This window comes from Pyrus communis, chromosome 5 (assembly GCF_963583255.1).
Source record: "Pyrus communis chromosome 5, drPyrComm1.1, whole genome shotgun sequence".
Classification (NCBI taxonomy): domain Eukaryota; kingdom Viridiplantae; phylum Streptophyta; class Magnoliopsida; order Rosales; family Rosaceae; genus Pyrus; species Pyrus communis.
Genome location: NC_084807.1, coordinates 20,492,859 through 20,511,440, shown reverse-complemented (window position 1 = coordinate 20,511,440; position 18,582 = coordinate 20,492,859). Strand labels below are relative to the sequence as shown.

At 38.4% G+C, this 18,582-nt stretch overlaps 2 protein-coding genes across 2 annotated transcripts; both read right to left on the bottom strand.

The window, feature by feature from the left end:
- Positions 1 to 2,526: 2,526 nt before the first annotated feature.
- On the bottom strand, positions 2,527 to 7,148 carry LOC137733991 (3-phosphoinositide-dependent protein kinase 1-like). Its single transcript, XM_068473216.1, has 11 exons — positions 6,454 to 7,148; positions 5,531 to 5,711; positions 5,325 to 5,377; positions 5,097 to 5,198; positions 4,919 to 5,027; positions 4,746 to 4,824; positions 4,379 to 4,544; positions 4,022 to 4,156; positions 3,739 to 3,896; positions 3,183 to 3,405; positions 2,527 to 2,934 (listed from the first exon to the last, which is right to left on the bottom strand). The coding sequence occupies exons 1-11, from the start codon at positions 6,628 to 6,630 to the stop codon at positions 2,851 to 2,853; spliced, it is 1,467 nt and encodes a 488-aa protein (XP_068329317.1). The 5' UTR covers positions 6,631 to 7,148; the 3' UTR covers positions 2,527 to 2,850.
- Positions 7,149 to 7,557: 409 nt separating this feature from the next.
- Positions 7,558 to 11,084, bottom strand: LOC137734131 (uncharacterized). The gene is made up of 4 exons (XM_068473425.1): positions 10,761 to 11,084; positions 9,874 to 10,385; positions 8,201 to 9,109; positions 7,558 to 8,057 (listed from the first exon to the last, which is right to left on the bottom strand). Exons 1-4 carry the CDS (start codon positions 10,929 to 10,931, stop codon positions 7,772 to 7,774), a joined length of 1,878 nt encoding a protein of 625 aa, XP_068329526.1. The 5' UTR covers positions 10,932 to 11,084; the 3' UTR covers positions 7,558 to 7,771.
- Positions 11,085 to 18,582: the final 7,498 nt, after the last annotated feature.

Sequence of the window (18,582 nt, the reverse complement as noted above, 5' to 3'; positions counted from 1 at the left end):
GAATAATCTTGCGAAGTACTAAACTTCTCACGATTCTCAAAAGCTTCAATAGAGACGGTCCCTGATCGTACCGCTCTGATACCAATTGTTAGGGAAAAAACTTAGAGTACACAATTCTAACACAAGTGTTGGAGAGACAATACAAGTAAACAAATTACTTGTATTACACAAACAAAATATTACAACACTCTCAAATGACACTCTTAGAAGCAATGACACTCACTTACTTTCTAGAGACACACTCTAGATCACTCACACTACTACAAAACTATTCTTGCTTCTCACTTTTACTTGATTGATTGCTTGCTTGCTTGATTACAGGCTTACTTGGTTGCCTACTTCTACTTCTTGATTTCTTGGTTGGTTACTTACAACACACACACACACACATACCCCTATTTATAGGTGGTGTTGACCGACTACAATTGCCCACCGTTATTGGGCTTTGTATGGCAGCCACACAATTGTACAAGCAGCTAGATCTTTCTAGCTAATGAACATGCACTGCCACCGACATGCTTTCTTAATTGGCCTTATGTTTTCCTAGTTTCTAGTACATTCTAATTACAAACAAACATAATTAATCATGGCCAGAAACGTCTAGCACATTTGCATGCACTGACCACCTCCCATGCACATTTGAATCTCCAGAACCTTCTAGCTAGTACCACCGACATAGTATTTTGCTAGAGTTGTCTAGCATCCAAACACCAACTAGGCTGGGGTTGATCTTCAACACTCCGGTGATGGAAACACTGTGGTAAGGCCAATGTACGGTCCTTAGGGGTTAACTTCTCTGATTAGATTCAAATATTTTCAGTTTAACGGAAAAGAAAACGAAGAAACAACTAGGAGGCTAATCAAGACCAGCATAATGAAGCATTCCGACACCTGTTTTGCAGTCATGGCCGCGACGTTAGAAAGAAATTGTTGAAAAAATTTGGACTTGCTGATCAGAATTACTTGCCCCTAAAGACCTTGTATAAGCTTCATTACTCTGACTACAGTGCAGGCCCTTCACCATCAAAGTTTGAAATTATAACAAGGCACAGAGAATTATTAGTGTCTATACTTAAAGAATATAATGACACTGATAATCATCTGCGTAACATTTCGACCAGTTCAACATTTACTGATATAGCAGCAATTCAGCAAGAGTTGTATATTGACACCGATAATCATTCACTTATTGAACGGGGTTCTTTGGTCGGTCTGCGACCCTTGGTTGCCGGAGGCATCCTTGGATAAGTGACCAGGGTTCTATGGTTGGTCCGTGACCCCTGTATGCTGAAGGCATCCTTGGGGTGGAGACGATGGGGTTGGTCCATGAATTTCTGAATGACTTCAAGCTTCAAATTTTTATCACAATTATGAAGTGATTCAGAACTTGAAAATCGCCGCGGTGCACTTCTCTTTACTTTTCCATTAGAGCAACTCCATCGTTGCTAAGACCCCCCAGGGCTATTCATTATTTAATCCATCCAGTGAATAGTAATTGCCTATAATGAACAGTAATTGTCTTTTGCATCTCCACATCTACACAGAATAGCCCTAGCAATATGCAATAAAATCATAGTATTTTTTTTTTTATTTATAAAATAATACAAAATAATTATTTTAAGAAAAGTAAAAATTAAAGATTAAAGATTAAAGATGCAAATTCCATTGCAAAGTTAATGCAGCTTCTCACACTAGTCAAATTTTGACTAAAGTTTTCATCTTTAAAACAGTTTGCTCAAGCAATTAACTAATCAAATTATGCAATTCTAATTTCTAATTAGAAATTAGAAACAATTAGCTAATTCGGAACTAAAGAATTCAACTTTAAAGAATATGATTTAGTTAATTAGTTAAATTACGAAAAATTACGAAATGTTAATCAATTCGGAAACTTTGAGCTGACCTCGTCCTCTGCAGAGCAGTGGTACTCATACGCGAGCTTAAGGAACTTAAATCGGCGCAGAAGCTGGAGAACAAAGTTGCGGTCTTGGCAGTCACGTGATCCACTCTCCAAGGCGGCGGTGGTCACGAGGCGGAGATCGAGGAGCTCGGCCTGCAACGTAGGAGGCATTGGGGAGAATCGTCGGCGAGAAGCTTACCCTCCGTCTCCGGGATATCGACGTCACCGGCGAGATCAACCTTCGTGAAGAGTTGTCCAGACCAGTCCACCACTGCATCAGGGTGTTGCCGCTCTTCGACTCTGCCCAGGCCCGTCCACAACGTGGCTGACATCGTCTAAACGTCAGCCTTGCGTCACATGCCCTTCAGGCTCTCGGGTTGGCAACTCCTGCCAAGCCTCTCCCTCGAGCCCGCTCGGGCTCCATCGCCAATACACGCTGGACCAAGTTGCTCAGGCTTTCTAGCCCTATTTGAGAGCCAATCCATCGGGCTATTGCCCACGGTGGAACTGCTCTTATGGGGCGCAGATGTTTCCAACACTTAATTGCAACAGCATCCATCTCAAAGTTATGAACAAAATGCAACAACTTCACATCTCATTTGGTTTCTTTAGAGAGACATCATATCTTTCAATGCAAAGATATTTAAAATTTCATTAACTGGATTGTAATTTTAAATACAATATGCAAGTAATGATCCCAACCCCTTTACAGACCCTACAACTTAGGACCTCAGAGAGTACAAAATTATGCCACACAGAGCATGAAACGGGCGAAAAACCCTTATCGCATGCTTAGTTCTAGGCATGGGACGGGAGCTTTGCACCTTGAAAAAGATGAATCCGCAGACGCCGACCTCTTTCATTAAATAATAATTACCCAGGGCACATCTTTGTTCCTCCACACTATGATGATATCCAAAAAAAAAAACTCTGAAAACCACGCACGGATTTCACCTATTTTGAAGCCCCTCAATTGCCTTCTTCCACTGCCAAGCTCTTTGTTTGGCATCCTCAAATTGTAGTACCTTTTTCGGCTGAAAATTTTACATAACTTGAAATCAGAAAAGGAAAAATAAGGATAATGCAACTACTTAAAACTTGAGAAGCAATTTCATCAACTCAACGCTACAGCATCGCATTTCACGGCACTAAAGAATTCAATGTCATATTATCGTAAATACATTGGAAAGCACTCAGTAATAAAGCCATGCCGCAAAATATTAAGGGAAAACTGACTGACGATAATATGCGACTGAGATATGAAAGAGTAGTAAGGGCATACCGTACAAATCTTGAACTGTGATGGACTAGCAACTTGGATGCTCAAGTCATTAGAGTTGTCGGACCAAATTATATTTCCCTTCACTATTAGCTTTGCAGGATCCACATATATCAGTTTCGGCTTGTTGGTGAGGATAAGCTGCACCTTCTTGCTTGTCAGCTTTTGAATTTTCTTCACCATTGAGATCATAAGAACGGACTCCCCGGGCTCAAGGAATTGTTGCCTGTTAGCATGGTAAAACACAGATTAAAACATCGATGTGGAATTCATAACAGAAGCAGCAAATGCAATATCATAAACTCTCTGCAGGGGTTTGGGGAAGTACTTCCGGGATAAGGGACGTAATTAAAAATGCTAAAGAAAATAGAACAAAACAATTAGCCTCCAATCAAGTGAAATTATCTCATTTAAGCATATATTTGGATCTGAGACACTTTTCAAGAATAAAATTATACTTATTACACAGAAGTTCACCACAAACTTTGTAAGCAAAAATATCTAGTTCTTAAAGTAAAAATAAGTGATGATAAACATGAAGCAAGGGTGTAGAGAATACCATTTTGAATCAAAGGAATCAATTGAAGCGAGCCTAGTTACATGACCAGATCCTTCGGAAGAAGATGTGGCACCACTGTTACCCTCATTTTGTTTTGCTGCACCATCTCCAATGTGTGTGGGGTTCCATGAGTTATCACGGCTATCACCCTCAACTGACTGAACACCAAAAGCATAAAAACCAATGTTTAACAATCTAAAAATGCTCATGTAAAAAAAGGAATAATATAAGCAACAGTTGATTTCCATAAATAAATACTCCAACAAAAAATTGAAAGCCATACCCCTGTCTCTAATGCAAGTTTTGGAGGAGTTTGTCCTCGTACATTTTTCCAGTCAACTCCCTTAAAAAATGGATGCATCTTCAGTGCAGCATAACCGTCTGGCCCAGCACCTGGTCTCCTGCTGGGATCTAAATCCTGCAACAGTTGCACAACACTAGTTGATCAATATTAAAAAGGAACTACACTTTCTCAAAAAACGCAAGTGGTAAATAACTCCATGGCATTCTTAAGGGAAAGAATTTCAATAAGAAACTAAAAATATGGATGTTATTTGCCTCATCCTAAGGGAGTGCTAGTTACCAATAGCACAATCACTAATAAAAGCTAGGTTGCAACAAGAATAAGTGGGTAGCTTACCAATAACCGGTTAATAAGGTCTTTAGCTTCCTCCGAAAAATAATTTGGAAACCTAATATCTCTTGCTATAATTCTTTGGAAAATAAGCCACTCGCTTGCATCTTTGAAAGGAGAAGTTCCTGAAAGCATTTGGTACAAGGTGCAGCCAAGTGCCCAGAGGTCATTTCTGTTTTGATATGTTCAAACGAGCAAAAACAGTGTTATACTACATAGATCATATACTATTAAGAACAGAAAAAATAAACAGGAAAAAAAAAAAGACAGAATACTTGTCAAAAGTAGTAAAAAGTATACAAGTTTTAGGGTAAGCTTAAGAATTCATTTGAAATATAGTACAACCCCCAGTGACTAAACATATGTCACTTACCCAAAAGTTGCAGGAGAAGAATTCAGGACTTCGGGAGGAACATAGGCAGCTGTCCCCACAAATGTGCATGCCTTATCATCTACACGAGGCATCCAGAGAACAATCTCATCATATTATTCAAATTTTAAGCACAGAGCCATAGAGACTTCACCATGACTACAATTATAAGATACCTGATGCTGCATTCGGAAGAACCGTAATTCGGCTATCTTGCATGGGCTTTACACTCCCAAAATCAGCAATCTTGATATTACCCTCTGATGTAAGTAGCAAGTTCTCTGGCTGCCATTTAAAAATATATCAGCATTTCATACGACGTTAAATTGAACAAATATAGTCTTAAGGGAATACCTTTATATCTCTATGAATCAATCCCATACTGTGTATGTACTCAAGGGCGTCTACAACTTCTGCTGCATAGAAGCAAGCTTCATCCTCAGAGAGGCGACCCTTCTGCACACAATTCAAGAATAAAATATATTAGTTACAACATCAAATGAATTATTCTCAATGAAAAAGTAAATGCAGAGGTAATTTCAGAATGACATGAAGAACACATGTTATAAGCTTAAAGCTTACCCTAGTTATTTGATCAAAAAGTTCTCCACCTTCACAGGACTCAAGCGCCATGTCTTCGTACAAAAGTAGGAAGACCAGTGTCAATAAGATCCGGAATTGGAAACAACCAATAAACAACAGAGAATACAAAAACACTGAACCTGAAAGAATAAGTGAATCTGAAACAAGTACAGAAGACATGGGGAGGTTACAACCAGAATACCTACACAATGAAAAGGAATCTTGAAATGTAAAAAATAGCCGCACAATTCCTGGATGATCCAGCTGATCAAGGACAATACGTTCCAACTTCACATAAGCTGTTTTATTTTCTTTGGTGATGAATTTTTTGTCCATGATCTTTAATGCATAGACAGTTCCCGTGTCCTTCTTCTTAGCCCTCACAACCTGAAATTATTGGTAATAAGAGACAAGAACCCAGCAAAGTTTAAGCATTACAAATAGTTCAGAAACCATATGTATACGATATCAAAAAAACATTTATAAGAATAGTGGGCAGAGAACTATCTCTAATTTCTGTTGGAACTGAACCCCATAGAGAGCCCAAAATCTTCGTTTCCCAACTCTCCTTGTAATCTCAAAACTTCTTCTTCCAGTTCATAACATATTAACTAGCTAAAAATCCTATGTCCTTAAATTTACTATAAGCTCACAACCTCACACCAACCAATTGCAGGTTTGAAGCTCCACCATTACCGAGAGTAAAGAACAGGAACACACCATACACAAGCATCCCAACTTACAACTGATCGACCCATATGACACTTCTTTTTGCCCGTCCATTACATTGTAAAAGTTAATCCCTTTATCGGCCAGTTCACACTAAGTAGCAAAAATTTGGCGAAAATGAGGACTTCCATCAAACCATATGCCTTACAGGGTGAGTTCTTTTGCAACAATTGATATTTTTTACAACCCATAAGCAATTATAATTTTTTTCAATAAATTTACAGCATATGCAACCCATTAGTTTACAAATGAATTACATCATTCAATAACACGACTAGGCATCCAATTCATGACAATCCCCAATCTGAAAGAAAAACCCAGATGAAAAACGAGCATTTTAATAGAATTAAAACAACAAATTAATCAATAAAATTCCCAAAAACTGGATGAAAAATGGGACCTTGGAGTAGGAACCAACGCCATAGATCTTGCCCAATTCAAAGTCTTGAATGGTGAAATGCTCCTGGGGAGCCCTGAAAGCGAAGCTCTTGGATCTCGGAACATTGCTGTTGGCGCCATTCGAAGAATTCCCCTGAATCTTCAACTTAGCATCAAAATCTTTCTCCATTGCCAACATTATCTTTTCTCCCACAATTCCTCTCTACATGTTGAGCTCTCTCTCTCTCTAGAAACCCATTTTCTCTCTCTACAGGAAAAGCCTAGGGAGGAGAGCAAATACCATCACTTGGATGGGAAGAGAGTTCCTTTGTCCCCCTTTCTCTGATATTCTCCTCTGTAAAAAGAAAAAGTGAGGTGGGATTGGATTGGACTGGACTGGATTGGATTCCTGATTGTTGAAATCTGGGTATGTGTGTATTCAGAGGAAGGTGATCAGCTTTAGCTTTGGTTCCAATTTCAAAACCCTAGAAAGCAGAGAGAAATTGGATTATTGTGGAATTGGGTAATGGGGAGGAGAGAGAGAAGAGAGTGGAGCAATATTAGTTTTTGGATGGAGGAGAGGAGAGGGAGGTATGGGGATGGAAGAAGAAACGAGAGAGGAGATAGGTAACATGCCACATGGGATTCAATGATGAATGGGTGGATGGATGGCTTCCCAACCCCAAAGGCCCTAAAATGGAAAATTGGAGGGAGTGGCAATGAAATTTGCTCATGCATATGATTGTGTGCTTTCTAAGCCTTTTTATGGAGCTTTGCAAATTTGCAATGTCCAGTGGGCTTCTCTCCAGCCTCCTAGTACCGTTTTGTTTTAGGTCGAGGATTCAAACTTGAGTATATAGATATAGCATATCAGCTTTAATCAATGTGATTACGCTCACTTGTATAAAATTCAGAACACTTTTCCGTCATACTTATCTAAAACACACAAAGATGTTTATATTATTAGATAGTGATTCGAACCGCACATTCTGAAAGAAGCTAACCCAATAAAGAGTCTAGATCTATAACACCTTGTGATGTCATATTATGCGACAAGAGAGCATTTAAAATTTTATCATAGCTCCATAAGATACACAATTTCAGCTGTTTTTCACGAGAAAAGTGATGACATAGAAATGGAAGTGCAAATGGTATTTAGATTCAATGGAAGGTTCAATTGGTCCTGTTAGGCAGACAAAAAAAACATAAAAATATAGTACTTTAACAAAAAATCCGCAAAACTTTCAGAAGTCGCCAGCAACGGAACACGATTGTGTCATTCAACAACAGTTTTCTTTCCCGAAAGTTCCTACATCGTTTTCTTCCATTCGAATTCGAAACTATCCATTGCCTGGACCCTGTCCATTTTGTTGATTTTCCTCCTCACCGCCTCCGTTTCTATCTCCATAATGAGCCCATGGTAGAAATGACTCCAACAAGACTGCGATTGCATTTCGATTTGCAACATCGCGTGGAGCATGGCCGCCCTCCACTGGATTGCCCACATTTGCAACGTTACCGGGAGCATGACCGCCCTCCCTTGGATCACCCAAAAATTGTTGCAAAACTTCCGGTGGGGCAGTTGGCACTGACAAAGAGAAATCTGAAACTAACAAGTGGGCGTACCTATAGCAAACAAGTAAAGCAGTCAGTCATTTACCAACTTCAGGCTTAACATCCGCAGTTATAGCTTCACGAATTTACGCAATAGTGATAAACAAAACACTAGGAAGTGTTGCCGAAATGCAAAATTCTAACTGCATGCTTACTCGTTTTTCTCGGATGAGAATGCCTCTTTTCTCACGCATGCCCAATCGTTCTTCTCGCTACTATCATGTCTTAGTGTCTCGATCACAAGCTGTGCAGCATCCCTCAGCAAATCTTGCAGATCTGGAAGCCTCCATAGAAGAAAATTCCTCTCGACATATATGTTTATTAGGTGATCCAAGGATGGGATTCCTACTTGATCTGCTTGAAAATATGGATTTTTAAGTATTTGTGCCCACACCTTGTCCTTCAAAGGCACCTTTTCCACTAATTTCTTTAGAACAGAGGGGTGAAGCATCAATGCCTGCTTCATAAGATCAGCGGAAGTAGACTTAGCATTTTCCGGTGCACCTTTTGAAGATTCCTCCTTCTCAAGATACAAACGGCAAATGGCAAGGGAATATGAAAAATTTGGAAACAACCACAAGGAGTTATCACTTTTATATTCTTCAGAGAACCGTTCTAGCCATGCATACTCCTCCGCCCTCAATGAAAAATAGTCAATGCAGAACATGGCCCCCATTGGATCATCAGAATCTAGTGAAAGTAACAACTTGCAAACTTCTAAAGCCGATCGATGGCAACCACGCCTATCCATATTTCTCATGTGAGTAAAAAGTACAGTGAACAGAGGCTTGTTTGTTTCATGGCTGTATTTTAGTTGGCAATTGCCCTGCAAGGGGGTGAACATTGGATTCCATGCACATTCCAAAGCATATAAGCACTTCGAGATAAGTTCTGCTGATATTTGATGTTCACCCGAAAACTTATAGTACTCTGCCATGGTTATAAGCGAATCCAAATGATAAGGACTGTATAACAAAATACTTGCAATTCCATTGATGTCATGTGTAGCTTTGGCAGCTTCAAATGCCCTCTGAGCTTGAAGGTAGGATGAGGAATGTACATATCTGCACATAAGATCAAAATCCAGATTACAATGCATGAGCCAAAACCAAACCAAAAGGACGCAGGACAAATATCATAAATCCTAGTCTGAAACTCTAAGCTGTGAGCATAAACAATGTAAAAATAGGAGAAACTAAAATTTGAAAAAATAAAAGGAAACAAGAGTGTTGAATATTTGACTCAAAAGGACAGCCATAATTGCTTAAAGAGCAGGATGCCAGCCATAAAACATAGCTGGATGACGGATGACAAATTTATGACTATATGGTACTAAAGACATTTTAGTAACGAGTGTGCTTCTTTATAATTTCACGCAATCATCAACTAGTTTGTCCAGTACAAGGTAGACATTCAAGTGTTACCAAACGTAACTGATATAGTTTCAAACTTTCAGTCACATAAGAAATTTATGTTAAAAAAAGTTTGTGTTGGGACTACACATATTTGCACATCTTAATGTTCCATCAACTTACACAACAATATCCCCATGAATACAATTTGCAAACACAATTCAACCACATTACAATTCAATTCATACTGGCATCAACTGCAGTTGTCTACAACACCCGTTAATTAGAGTTCTGCTAAAGTACTAATTATTACATATTTGAGAACTACTTTCTTGACAACGGTTAACAACTCTCTACATTGAGCTCAAGCCCATCAGTAGAACCAACTTTCTTCTATGTGCAGAAAAAAATTGATAGCACTAACAGTTTTTGTACTCATTTTAAAATACAACACCAAGCAAAGAGAATAATCTTACCGAAAGTGGTGGTATCCATCAATCACTCCAAGAAATTCCATGGACAAAGAACCATCCCAGCGATGCCAATGCTCTGATGCAGTGACAAGTATAGTTTTTCTAGGAATATGAGCAGCACGTCTTCCACAACGCACCATTCTAGAACTGCCACCACTTCGCTCATGTTTCTCAAAGGACTTCACCACCTTAGAGCCAAAGATTCTCCGCAGCTCATTTTCAGCATTTAAGTACTTGGGATCCACTTGTAACGCAGAGGGCGCACATGGCTTAGCCAAATTCTCACAACCTTTTCCGCTGGCTGCTTTTTCGGGGCCATCCAAAGAGATCGACTCAAGAATCACATCCAGGGGTTTTTCTACATTGGAAGCACCCGAAGAAGAATAAGAAGCCTCTTTGCTTTTCTTCTTTTTCTTCTTCTTTGATTTCTGATTGTTGGTTGACGCTACACCAACCTTCGTTTTCAGCTCAGGCACAACAACCAAGTGTTCATCAACAGTTTCAGGTTCATCCCCCTGCAACCACCCAAAACCCCATAAAAAATTAGAAAATTAGTCAATACACCCCACAACTACAAGTTTTATACAAAAACACTTCACGAGCTCAATCGAGAAAAAAATCCTCTCGTCTATCCACTTGTCATGCTCTAATTGATTCTTAACCTCCCATTACCAATCCAATTGGGGTTTTTTTTCCAAAGTTTCGAGCTTGAAGTGTTTTTCTTTAAAGTGTAACCCTTTTACAGAATCCAACACAAACCCATCATAGCTCGATGATCACTCAGAACATTGAACGCAAAAATCAACAAAATTTCACCATTTCACTTCGTTCAAATTCTTAAATCCACTAAAAAAAAGCAAAAATTTAAAATTTAATTAAAAAAAGTGAACCTCGTGGTCGTCGTCGTTGTCCCCGTCGTCGTTGAGGAGATCAAAGGGATTGAATTTAGCTTTTCCGTTGAGCTGCTGGCTTTCTTCTTCTCCTTCTGATTCGGATTCTATTACGTGTCCGTGTTCTTCTTCTTGTTCCCTCAAAACTTTCTTCAGCATTCGACCGGACATCGTCGAAGTAATCCGAAGCTCGATTCTCTCAAATTCTCAGTGTTTTGTAATCAAATCAGCTTTAGCCCTTGAGCCTTCAGCGATTCGCCTTCCAGCAAATAAAACCCAAATTGCCAAGAAAACGAGAGCTCGAGGCCGAATTCGATTACTGGATATCCCAATTGGAGACGGGAAGACTAAAACGACATCACTTTGGTGCTCCTTTGCTCAAATTGCCACGTAAACAACAGTATTATCATTAACATTTCTTCTTAAGAATTAGAGGACACACATTTTTTTGGCACACTTATTTATAGTTCATATTTAGAAACTTAATCCTAACTATTTATATTTCAATCCAGCATTTAATCATACATTGTAAAAAATTAGACAAATTAAAAATAAATAAGACATTATGTAGTGAAACAAATTAACGAATACAGTTCTATAAAAAAATATTAAAATTCTATTAATTAATTCAATGGTCATATGGTTGCGGATTAGAGTGACTTTTGGTAAAGATGTCATTTGAGGAAATACCTAAGAGCACTTCCACCCCTAACATAAATGCGTCAGCACTCAACATATTTATCCACTCAATGAATAGTGATAGACCTTAATGAACAGTAATAGACCAAATGCATTTCCACCCCTAACAAAAAATTGCCTAGTCAATTTTATTAAAATATTATTATTTTTCCTCTCACAAACATGCACGGACACCCCAAAAGCGACTCACTTACCAATCCAACACAATCCCAAAAGCTCTCTCTCTCGATGTCTCTCTAGTCAGTCATGGCTGAAAATGAGCACAAACTACAACAACAGCAGCCAAAAGAAGTTATTGTGCTCCTACCTTGGCCTGAGCTTGGGCATTTTCCTGGCTTTAGCTCTTGACAACTTCCAGTAGCTCCAAACCCAAGTGGGCGAGCTTTCTTCTCGGCTGTGGCAGGCGGAAGAGCAAGTCAAGCTCATGAGTTCCCGCTGGAAAGAGGACTCTAAAGCCAACACCAGGGTCATCGAGATCTTCACCAGTCACCGCAACGCTTGGCAAGCCGAGGAGAAATGGCTGCTACACCAGATCAACACCGCCCATCAAGAAATTGGCCACCTCCATGCCAGGATTCTGGAGCTGGAGAAAACCCAAGACGATTCCAGAGCCAGGATTCGGGATTTGGATAGGGAAGTTGGGGAGAGGGACGACATGATTGGCTTCAGCGGAGGTTGAGGGTGTAAGCGTGAGATGACGTCAATCGAGGCAATCTATGCCTCTATCAATTTTGAGCTAGCCTGGAGACCAACTTCGGTTGGGTGCCAGCCTATCTATTAGGCTGAGGTGGAAAGCCTGGTTGCCGGGCCATTGTTTTGGCTGGGTGCCAACCTATCAGTTCCCCAGTGGAAATGCTCTAAAAGATAAATGATTCAATCATTGAAATACATTATGAAGTGGGCCATAAGAAAGTTGAGAAATACTAAGGAGACTCTCTCAAAGTGAGACTCTCTGTCACCCAATGATGAAGCCACATGAAGAATAGGGTAGGGTCAGGCCTATCCTAAAATTTCACAATATATACATGTTGTCTACTGGTTTTAACCATATAAAGCATTGGGTCTATTGGTTGTATAAGTTTGACAATCGTAGAGGGGTTTAGGGTTTGAAACTCACCGGACCTATTAACTTTTGGTTTTTTTTAAACGTAACCTAGAACCTTTTGTTTCTTAAAACCAATATACAACATTTTGTTTTTTTTTTTTGTTTTAAATCCAACCTTATAACTAAGCTTCTGTTTTACCATAAAAAAATTTATTTTCTTTTTATGGTCAGTTCATATAAAACAAGGTCTATACAATTTAGAAGAATATCCAATTATGTTGAAAGAAAAATCTCATAGAAATAGTTTTGATTCTTGACCTTAAATTTTTGTTCAAACCTAATCCTTTTTTATCAAAACTCATAAAGAAATTATTTTTTATAATATAATCTTCTTAATACCAATTTTTCAAACAAATTTTAAAGATCCATCACATTTGTTTGATTAACATTTTCCATGTAAAAAAAAATAAAAAATAAAAAACTTATTTTTTCTCCAATTAATTATGTTGCTATATTTTGTCTAATTTCTTTAATATGGCTTAAAGGCCCCTCCTAAGATTGATTTCTGGCTTCGCCACTGCTATCACCTCACAATTTAACGTTAATTATCGTGCTAACATTATAGAATATTGTGCAAAAAATATGAGGTGGCAGAGAATCCACGAAGAGTCTTACTTTTGAGAGTCTTCTTAGTATTTCTCAAGAAAGTTTGTTAAAATCAAGGTTCTAAAAAACGTTAGGCACTAGTCAAGCGCCGACAGGAGCCCAGGGTTTTTTTTTTTTTTTTTAAATTTTAAATAAATTTATCATATAAATATATATATGACAAACCCCAACCCGGAATGTCCACTTGGACTCTGAATTGAGCTGTGCTGGTCGTCACCGGAAGGGTGACGAAGCCATAAAATGTAGTGATGTGGAAAAAGTGAGTGAATTTAAACCTAAAAGTGTCTAAATGTAAGAGTGCGCTAGTGAGCGGGAATGAACTCATTCCATACGTGATGTCAGAGTATAAGTAAAGTAGTAGAGTAGATTGAGAATTATATCATCAGAAGTAGTCTTTAATATCTACTTTATGCCAGCAATCCTCGTCGACACAAAATCTGCCACTAAAACCTGGACGGGTGAAAAACAAGGGTGAGTGGGCCTAAAAATAAAGCTTTGTAAAAACCTTTCTGAAAACATAATAACTCCTCACCGTAAAATAAGTATAGTTTCCAAAATATACATACTACGTATAGTATGAAAATACTTACCGTAGCCTACACTATCTAAAAAATTCAATACATCATAATTTGTAAATAAGCATATAACTTTTAGTAATCACAATATCTCGCAGAAATAAACATAGCACATCGAGTGCTCATCGACACATGTTGACACACAAGTTCATGCAGAGGTATTCTGACATGAACATGACTGGGTGTAATAATGATTTACGCTATATTACTACAATCACGTGAAGACTGGCGCTATGCACATCACACACGAATCCTAATTGCCTATAGCAATCTAGGATAGGATTGGCACTTACAATAGATCCAAAGTGAGCATACGGTGCGATGTGAACATACACGTGAAAGACTGGCCCTGGCCCGGCAAGTACTAACACCAGTGTAGCACACGATGAGCAGATAGAGTAAATAAAATCATACAGTGGTAAATTGTTAATTCACGTCACCATAATACTATTCATAGCCATGAATATAATTAAGGCATTAATAATAATACGCATATATGTGCATCCCTAGGACGTAGCATAATTTCATAATTTCTATCAATGCGATAATTCTTATAAACGTCAAGCTAATCTAGGCGTATCATAGCAAATTCTTTATGAAATATATAAATGGAAACTAACAAATACACACACATACACACACACACACACACACACACACACACACACACACACACACACACACACACACACACACACACACACACACACACACTCTACATGAAAGAAAAGACCTATGTAAACACAAATTTTCCTAAAACAAGAACACATGTACAAAATAATATTTTGTATCGATTTTGGGGTTACAATCTCTTTTACAATTTGATCCTTTGATTCTATCTTCATAAATGTAGATCTGTCGATGGGCTGTTGATCCAAAAGGCCGTCAGGGCTTGGTCTAGGGATGAACAGTTGTGCAGATTTGTTGATGTTGTTGATCTAAAGGGTCGTTGGGGCTTGATTTTAGAATGAACGGATCTTCAAGGGCCTTCGGGGCTTGATCTAGATGAACAGTTGATGAACGGATCTTCAAGGGCTTTTGGGCTTGATCTTGAAGAATGGGTATGTGGATTTGTTGATGTTGTTGATCTAAAGGGCCGTTGGGGCTTGATCTTAGGATGAACGGATGATGAACGATGAACACTTTCTTCAAGGGTCGTCAGGGCTTAATCTCAGGTTGAGGGAAGTTTCTTCAAGGGCCGTCGGGGCTTGATCTTGAAAGAGGATTTAACGAAGAACGGAGAGGGCTTTCTTGATCCTTCGAGATTTGCTTGAGAGCTTTAGAGTTTCAAAGCTTCAAGGTTTTGGTGTGATGTGAATTGGTGAAGTGAAATGAATGAAATTTACTTCTATTTATAGACTTTTTCAAGGCCTAATTTTGAATATAATATTCAGATGAAATAAATCATTTCTACCAGGTGTTGACACATGTCCTATTTGATGACTTTTCTGATTTTGTTCGATTTTTTGTTAAGTTACATGATACGTGTAAAATTTATGTGATATGTGAACGTTGAAATTTTAATCATTGGTCAACATTTATTTCACCGAAATTTCGATATCTACAACCTAGTCACATGTACTTGCGATGTCACATCCGTTCGAACTAGGAAGACCGGATTCTCCGATAGTAATCGCACATAAGCATAATATTTTGAGGCCCGTTAGTAAAAATCAACTAAACTGACTAAATTTGGCAAAATAGAGTGCGGATTTGGAATCAAAGCGTCGAATTACGCTAAGAAGGGTCCTGGGCAAATTTTGTAAAAAGTCAACAGTCGACCTTAAAAGTCAATCAAGACGCTGAGTCGGTCAACTACGTTAAAACTTTGGAATTTCACTAAATAGATGTCAAAAACGAACTCGGGGTGCTGAAATTAGCCTTGAAGCGTTTTTGAAATTTTTTTGAAAAAAGTCAACTTAAGGAATATTCCTAGCCTATTTCGGAACTGGGCCAGGCTGGAACAATGGCCAAAAGGTTTGGGCTTATGCCTTTCTTTTTCTCAGGTCGGGTTGACACGTTGGACTCATGGGCCGCATAGCACTCGCCGAACCCAACGAAAGAGAAAGCTAGATCTGGGCTTTTGGTTAGAAAATTTCAACAGCTCCAAACAACTATAAATCTCCACTAAAACTAGTAATCCAATATATCAATTTGAAGCCCAATAAACAAGGAATCGAAAAATACCATTGAGTTCCTCGACCATGGTCGGAATTGGCCGGAAAAGTGCTCGAAAGCTGCTGGATCTCCACCGAAAACTAGGGAAGTTTCCCCCGAGGCATTTCTGCATGAAAATGTCGCCAAAACATCTTAAATGTACCCTAATCATACACCAAACAAGATTTAAGAAATATTAGGGGGGGGGGGTTTGAGGCTCACCTTCGCTGGGAACAGCAAGAAATCACCGGAGATAATTTTGAATAGTAGTGGTGCCACTGTGCAGAGAGAAGAGAGAGAAAGTATTAGTCCAAGGCTCGGGTTTTCATCTATAGTTTGGGTTGTGACGCTCACTAGAGGGAGTGGCGAGTGGTGGTGCAGTGGTCATGGTTGTGGGGTGCTCGGCGCGAGAGAGAAGGTGAAAGAGTTGAGGGACAGGATAGTAGAGAGAGAAAGAGGAAGTCTGAGAAAGAGCAGAGAGAGATGGGAGAGTTCGATAGGGTCCCTAAACAGTGGGGGAGGAACTGCCATGTGGCAGGAGATGAAAGAGGAGAGTGTGATTTGTGGGCCCCACGGGCCATAAATATAACTATAATAATAAAATATCCTTTTTGAAAAATATTAAAATAATGATATAATACTATAAAAGTTTGAATAAATAAATAAATAAATATATAAAAGGGAAATGTTATTGGCACTCCAAAAATCTCATTATATACTCCTTACAAGTGTATTTCTCTTTCCTAATATAGAAAGTTTGGAGTGTAGAATGAGATTTTTGGAGTGCTAATAACAATTCTCATATAAAATATAAAATAGCTTAACCACACAGGATCGCTTGAGGTTACCTTGACCGCTTAGGCGGCCGCCTTGACCGCTTAGGCGGCTGCCTAGAGGCTTCGCTGATTCCTGAACACCTAGGTCCTAATTGAGAAGGCCGGCCTCCGCCTAGTGCCTAGGCCGGTTTTTCAAACAGTTGTTAAAATGTCCCCCAATCCAAACTATTTGTTTCATACATCGATATTTTATCTGAAATTTGTAGGGATGGAGATTTAGACTTTGGTGTAGATGAAGCACACTGTTTTAGCTAATTTGACTAAGTCCAAATTATTTAACACATACATTAGGAACATAAAATGGAGAAATGATTTTGATACGTCGCTTTTCTCCTTATGCACACCTCTAGTGTAGGGGAGAAAAAATGTGTGCACCCATAGAATTTGTCCTTTTCATTTTGTCCAATATTTTTTATGTTGATATTCTTCTTTTAAGTTAATCTAAATTGTGGACTGGATCACTATTGTTTATGGGGTTTTGATGCTTTTGATGTTGTTTTCTTCTCCTTTGAAGAGGGCTCCCGGATTTCATTTGTTGGGAGGATGTAAAAGAGCTTGCTGCGTGATAAAGTGGTTAGCTATAATAACTTACTAGTAATTTTAAACAATGTTGTTAACATGGATAAAGTAAGATACTCAAACCAGCAATGCTTAACAAGCTTTGTCTCAATATTTTCGTCAATTTCGTTCTTTGAGTTTATTGTATAAGCAACTGATCAAATTTGTAAAACACTAACCCTAAACCCTAATTCCCATAATCAGTTCCGTAATATGCTTTGAGAGAATTGTACGTTTGTGATTTAAGTTAAGTTTGTAGCAAATTAACCTTTTAGGTGTATTGTGATATAGGTCAACACAAAGTTAAAGAATATCACGATACAGGCTAGCTAGGGTCTCTGTGGATAATTAGACCTAGTTATCTTATCTCTACATCCAACTAACAAATTTTATCTACTAAACTTCCAAGTTTACCCTTAAATAAATAAGGATAAGAAAAGAAAAGAAAATAAACATTGGTGTTTTTATCTCTACACGTAATAACTCAAAAACTGGCACACCAGTGCACTCCTCCATTATTTCCAACAAAACCAACACAAATAACAACAAAGTATTCTCTCGAGTTCATCAACGAGTTAGCTTGCTAGAAACCCTTATTAGCCCTCATTTATTATTTCAGCGTAGGTTCTCAACTGATATGTTTGTTTGTTTGTTTGAACCATTATCTGGGAGTTGGCTACTTGCATAAATTATTAAACTAACAAGTCAGCTTGCTAGAAACCCTTGTTGCTATCTCTTCTACATAGACACTGAAATGGAAGCATTTTTCTCATATTGCAGGAATTTGTTTTATGTCCAACAAATTTGTAAGAAGTTTTCTCCGCTAAAATTATAAATGAGGGCCGCTAGGGTTTCTAGCTAGCTTACTTGTTTATGAACTCGGGAGAATATTTTATTATCATTTGGGTGTGTTTCTGGGGAAATAATGGAGGAATGCAGTGGTGTGCCATTTTTTTGAGTTATTGGGTGTAGAGGTAAAAACACCAATGTTTATTTTCTTTTATTTTCTTGTTCTCATTTATTTAAGGGCAAACTTGCTTGAAAGTTTAGTAGAGAAAATTTTTTAGTTGAGTGTAGAGATAAGATAGCTGAGTCCAAATAAGTACCTTTTGCGTGTGTTGTGATACATGTCGACACAAGGCTTAGGGCTGGTTTGGTATTGCTGTGCTTTGAAAAAAAGCTGCTTCTGCTGTGTTGTGAGAATAAGCAGCTGTGAAATAAAGCAGCAGAGTGTTTGATAAACTTTTTTGTAAAAGTGCTTTTGAAAAAAAAAAAAGCAGTATTAG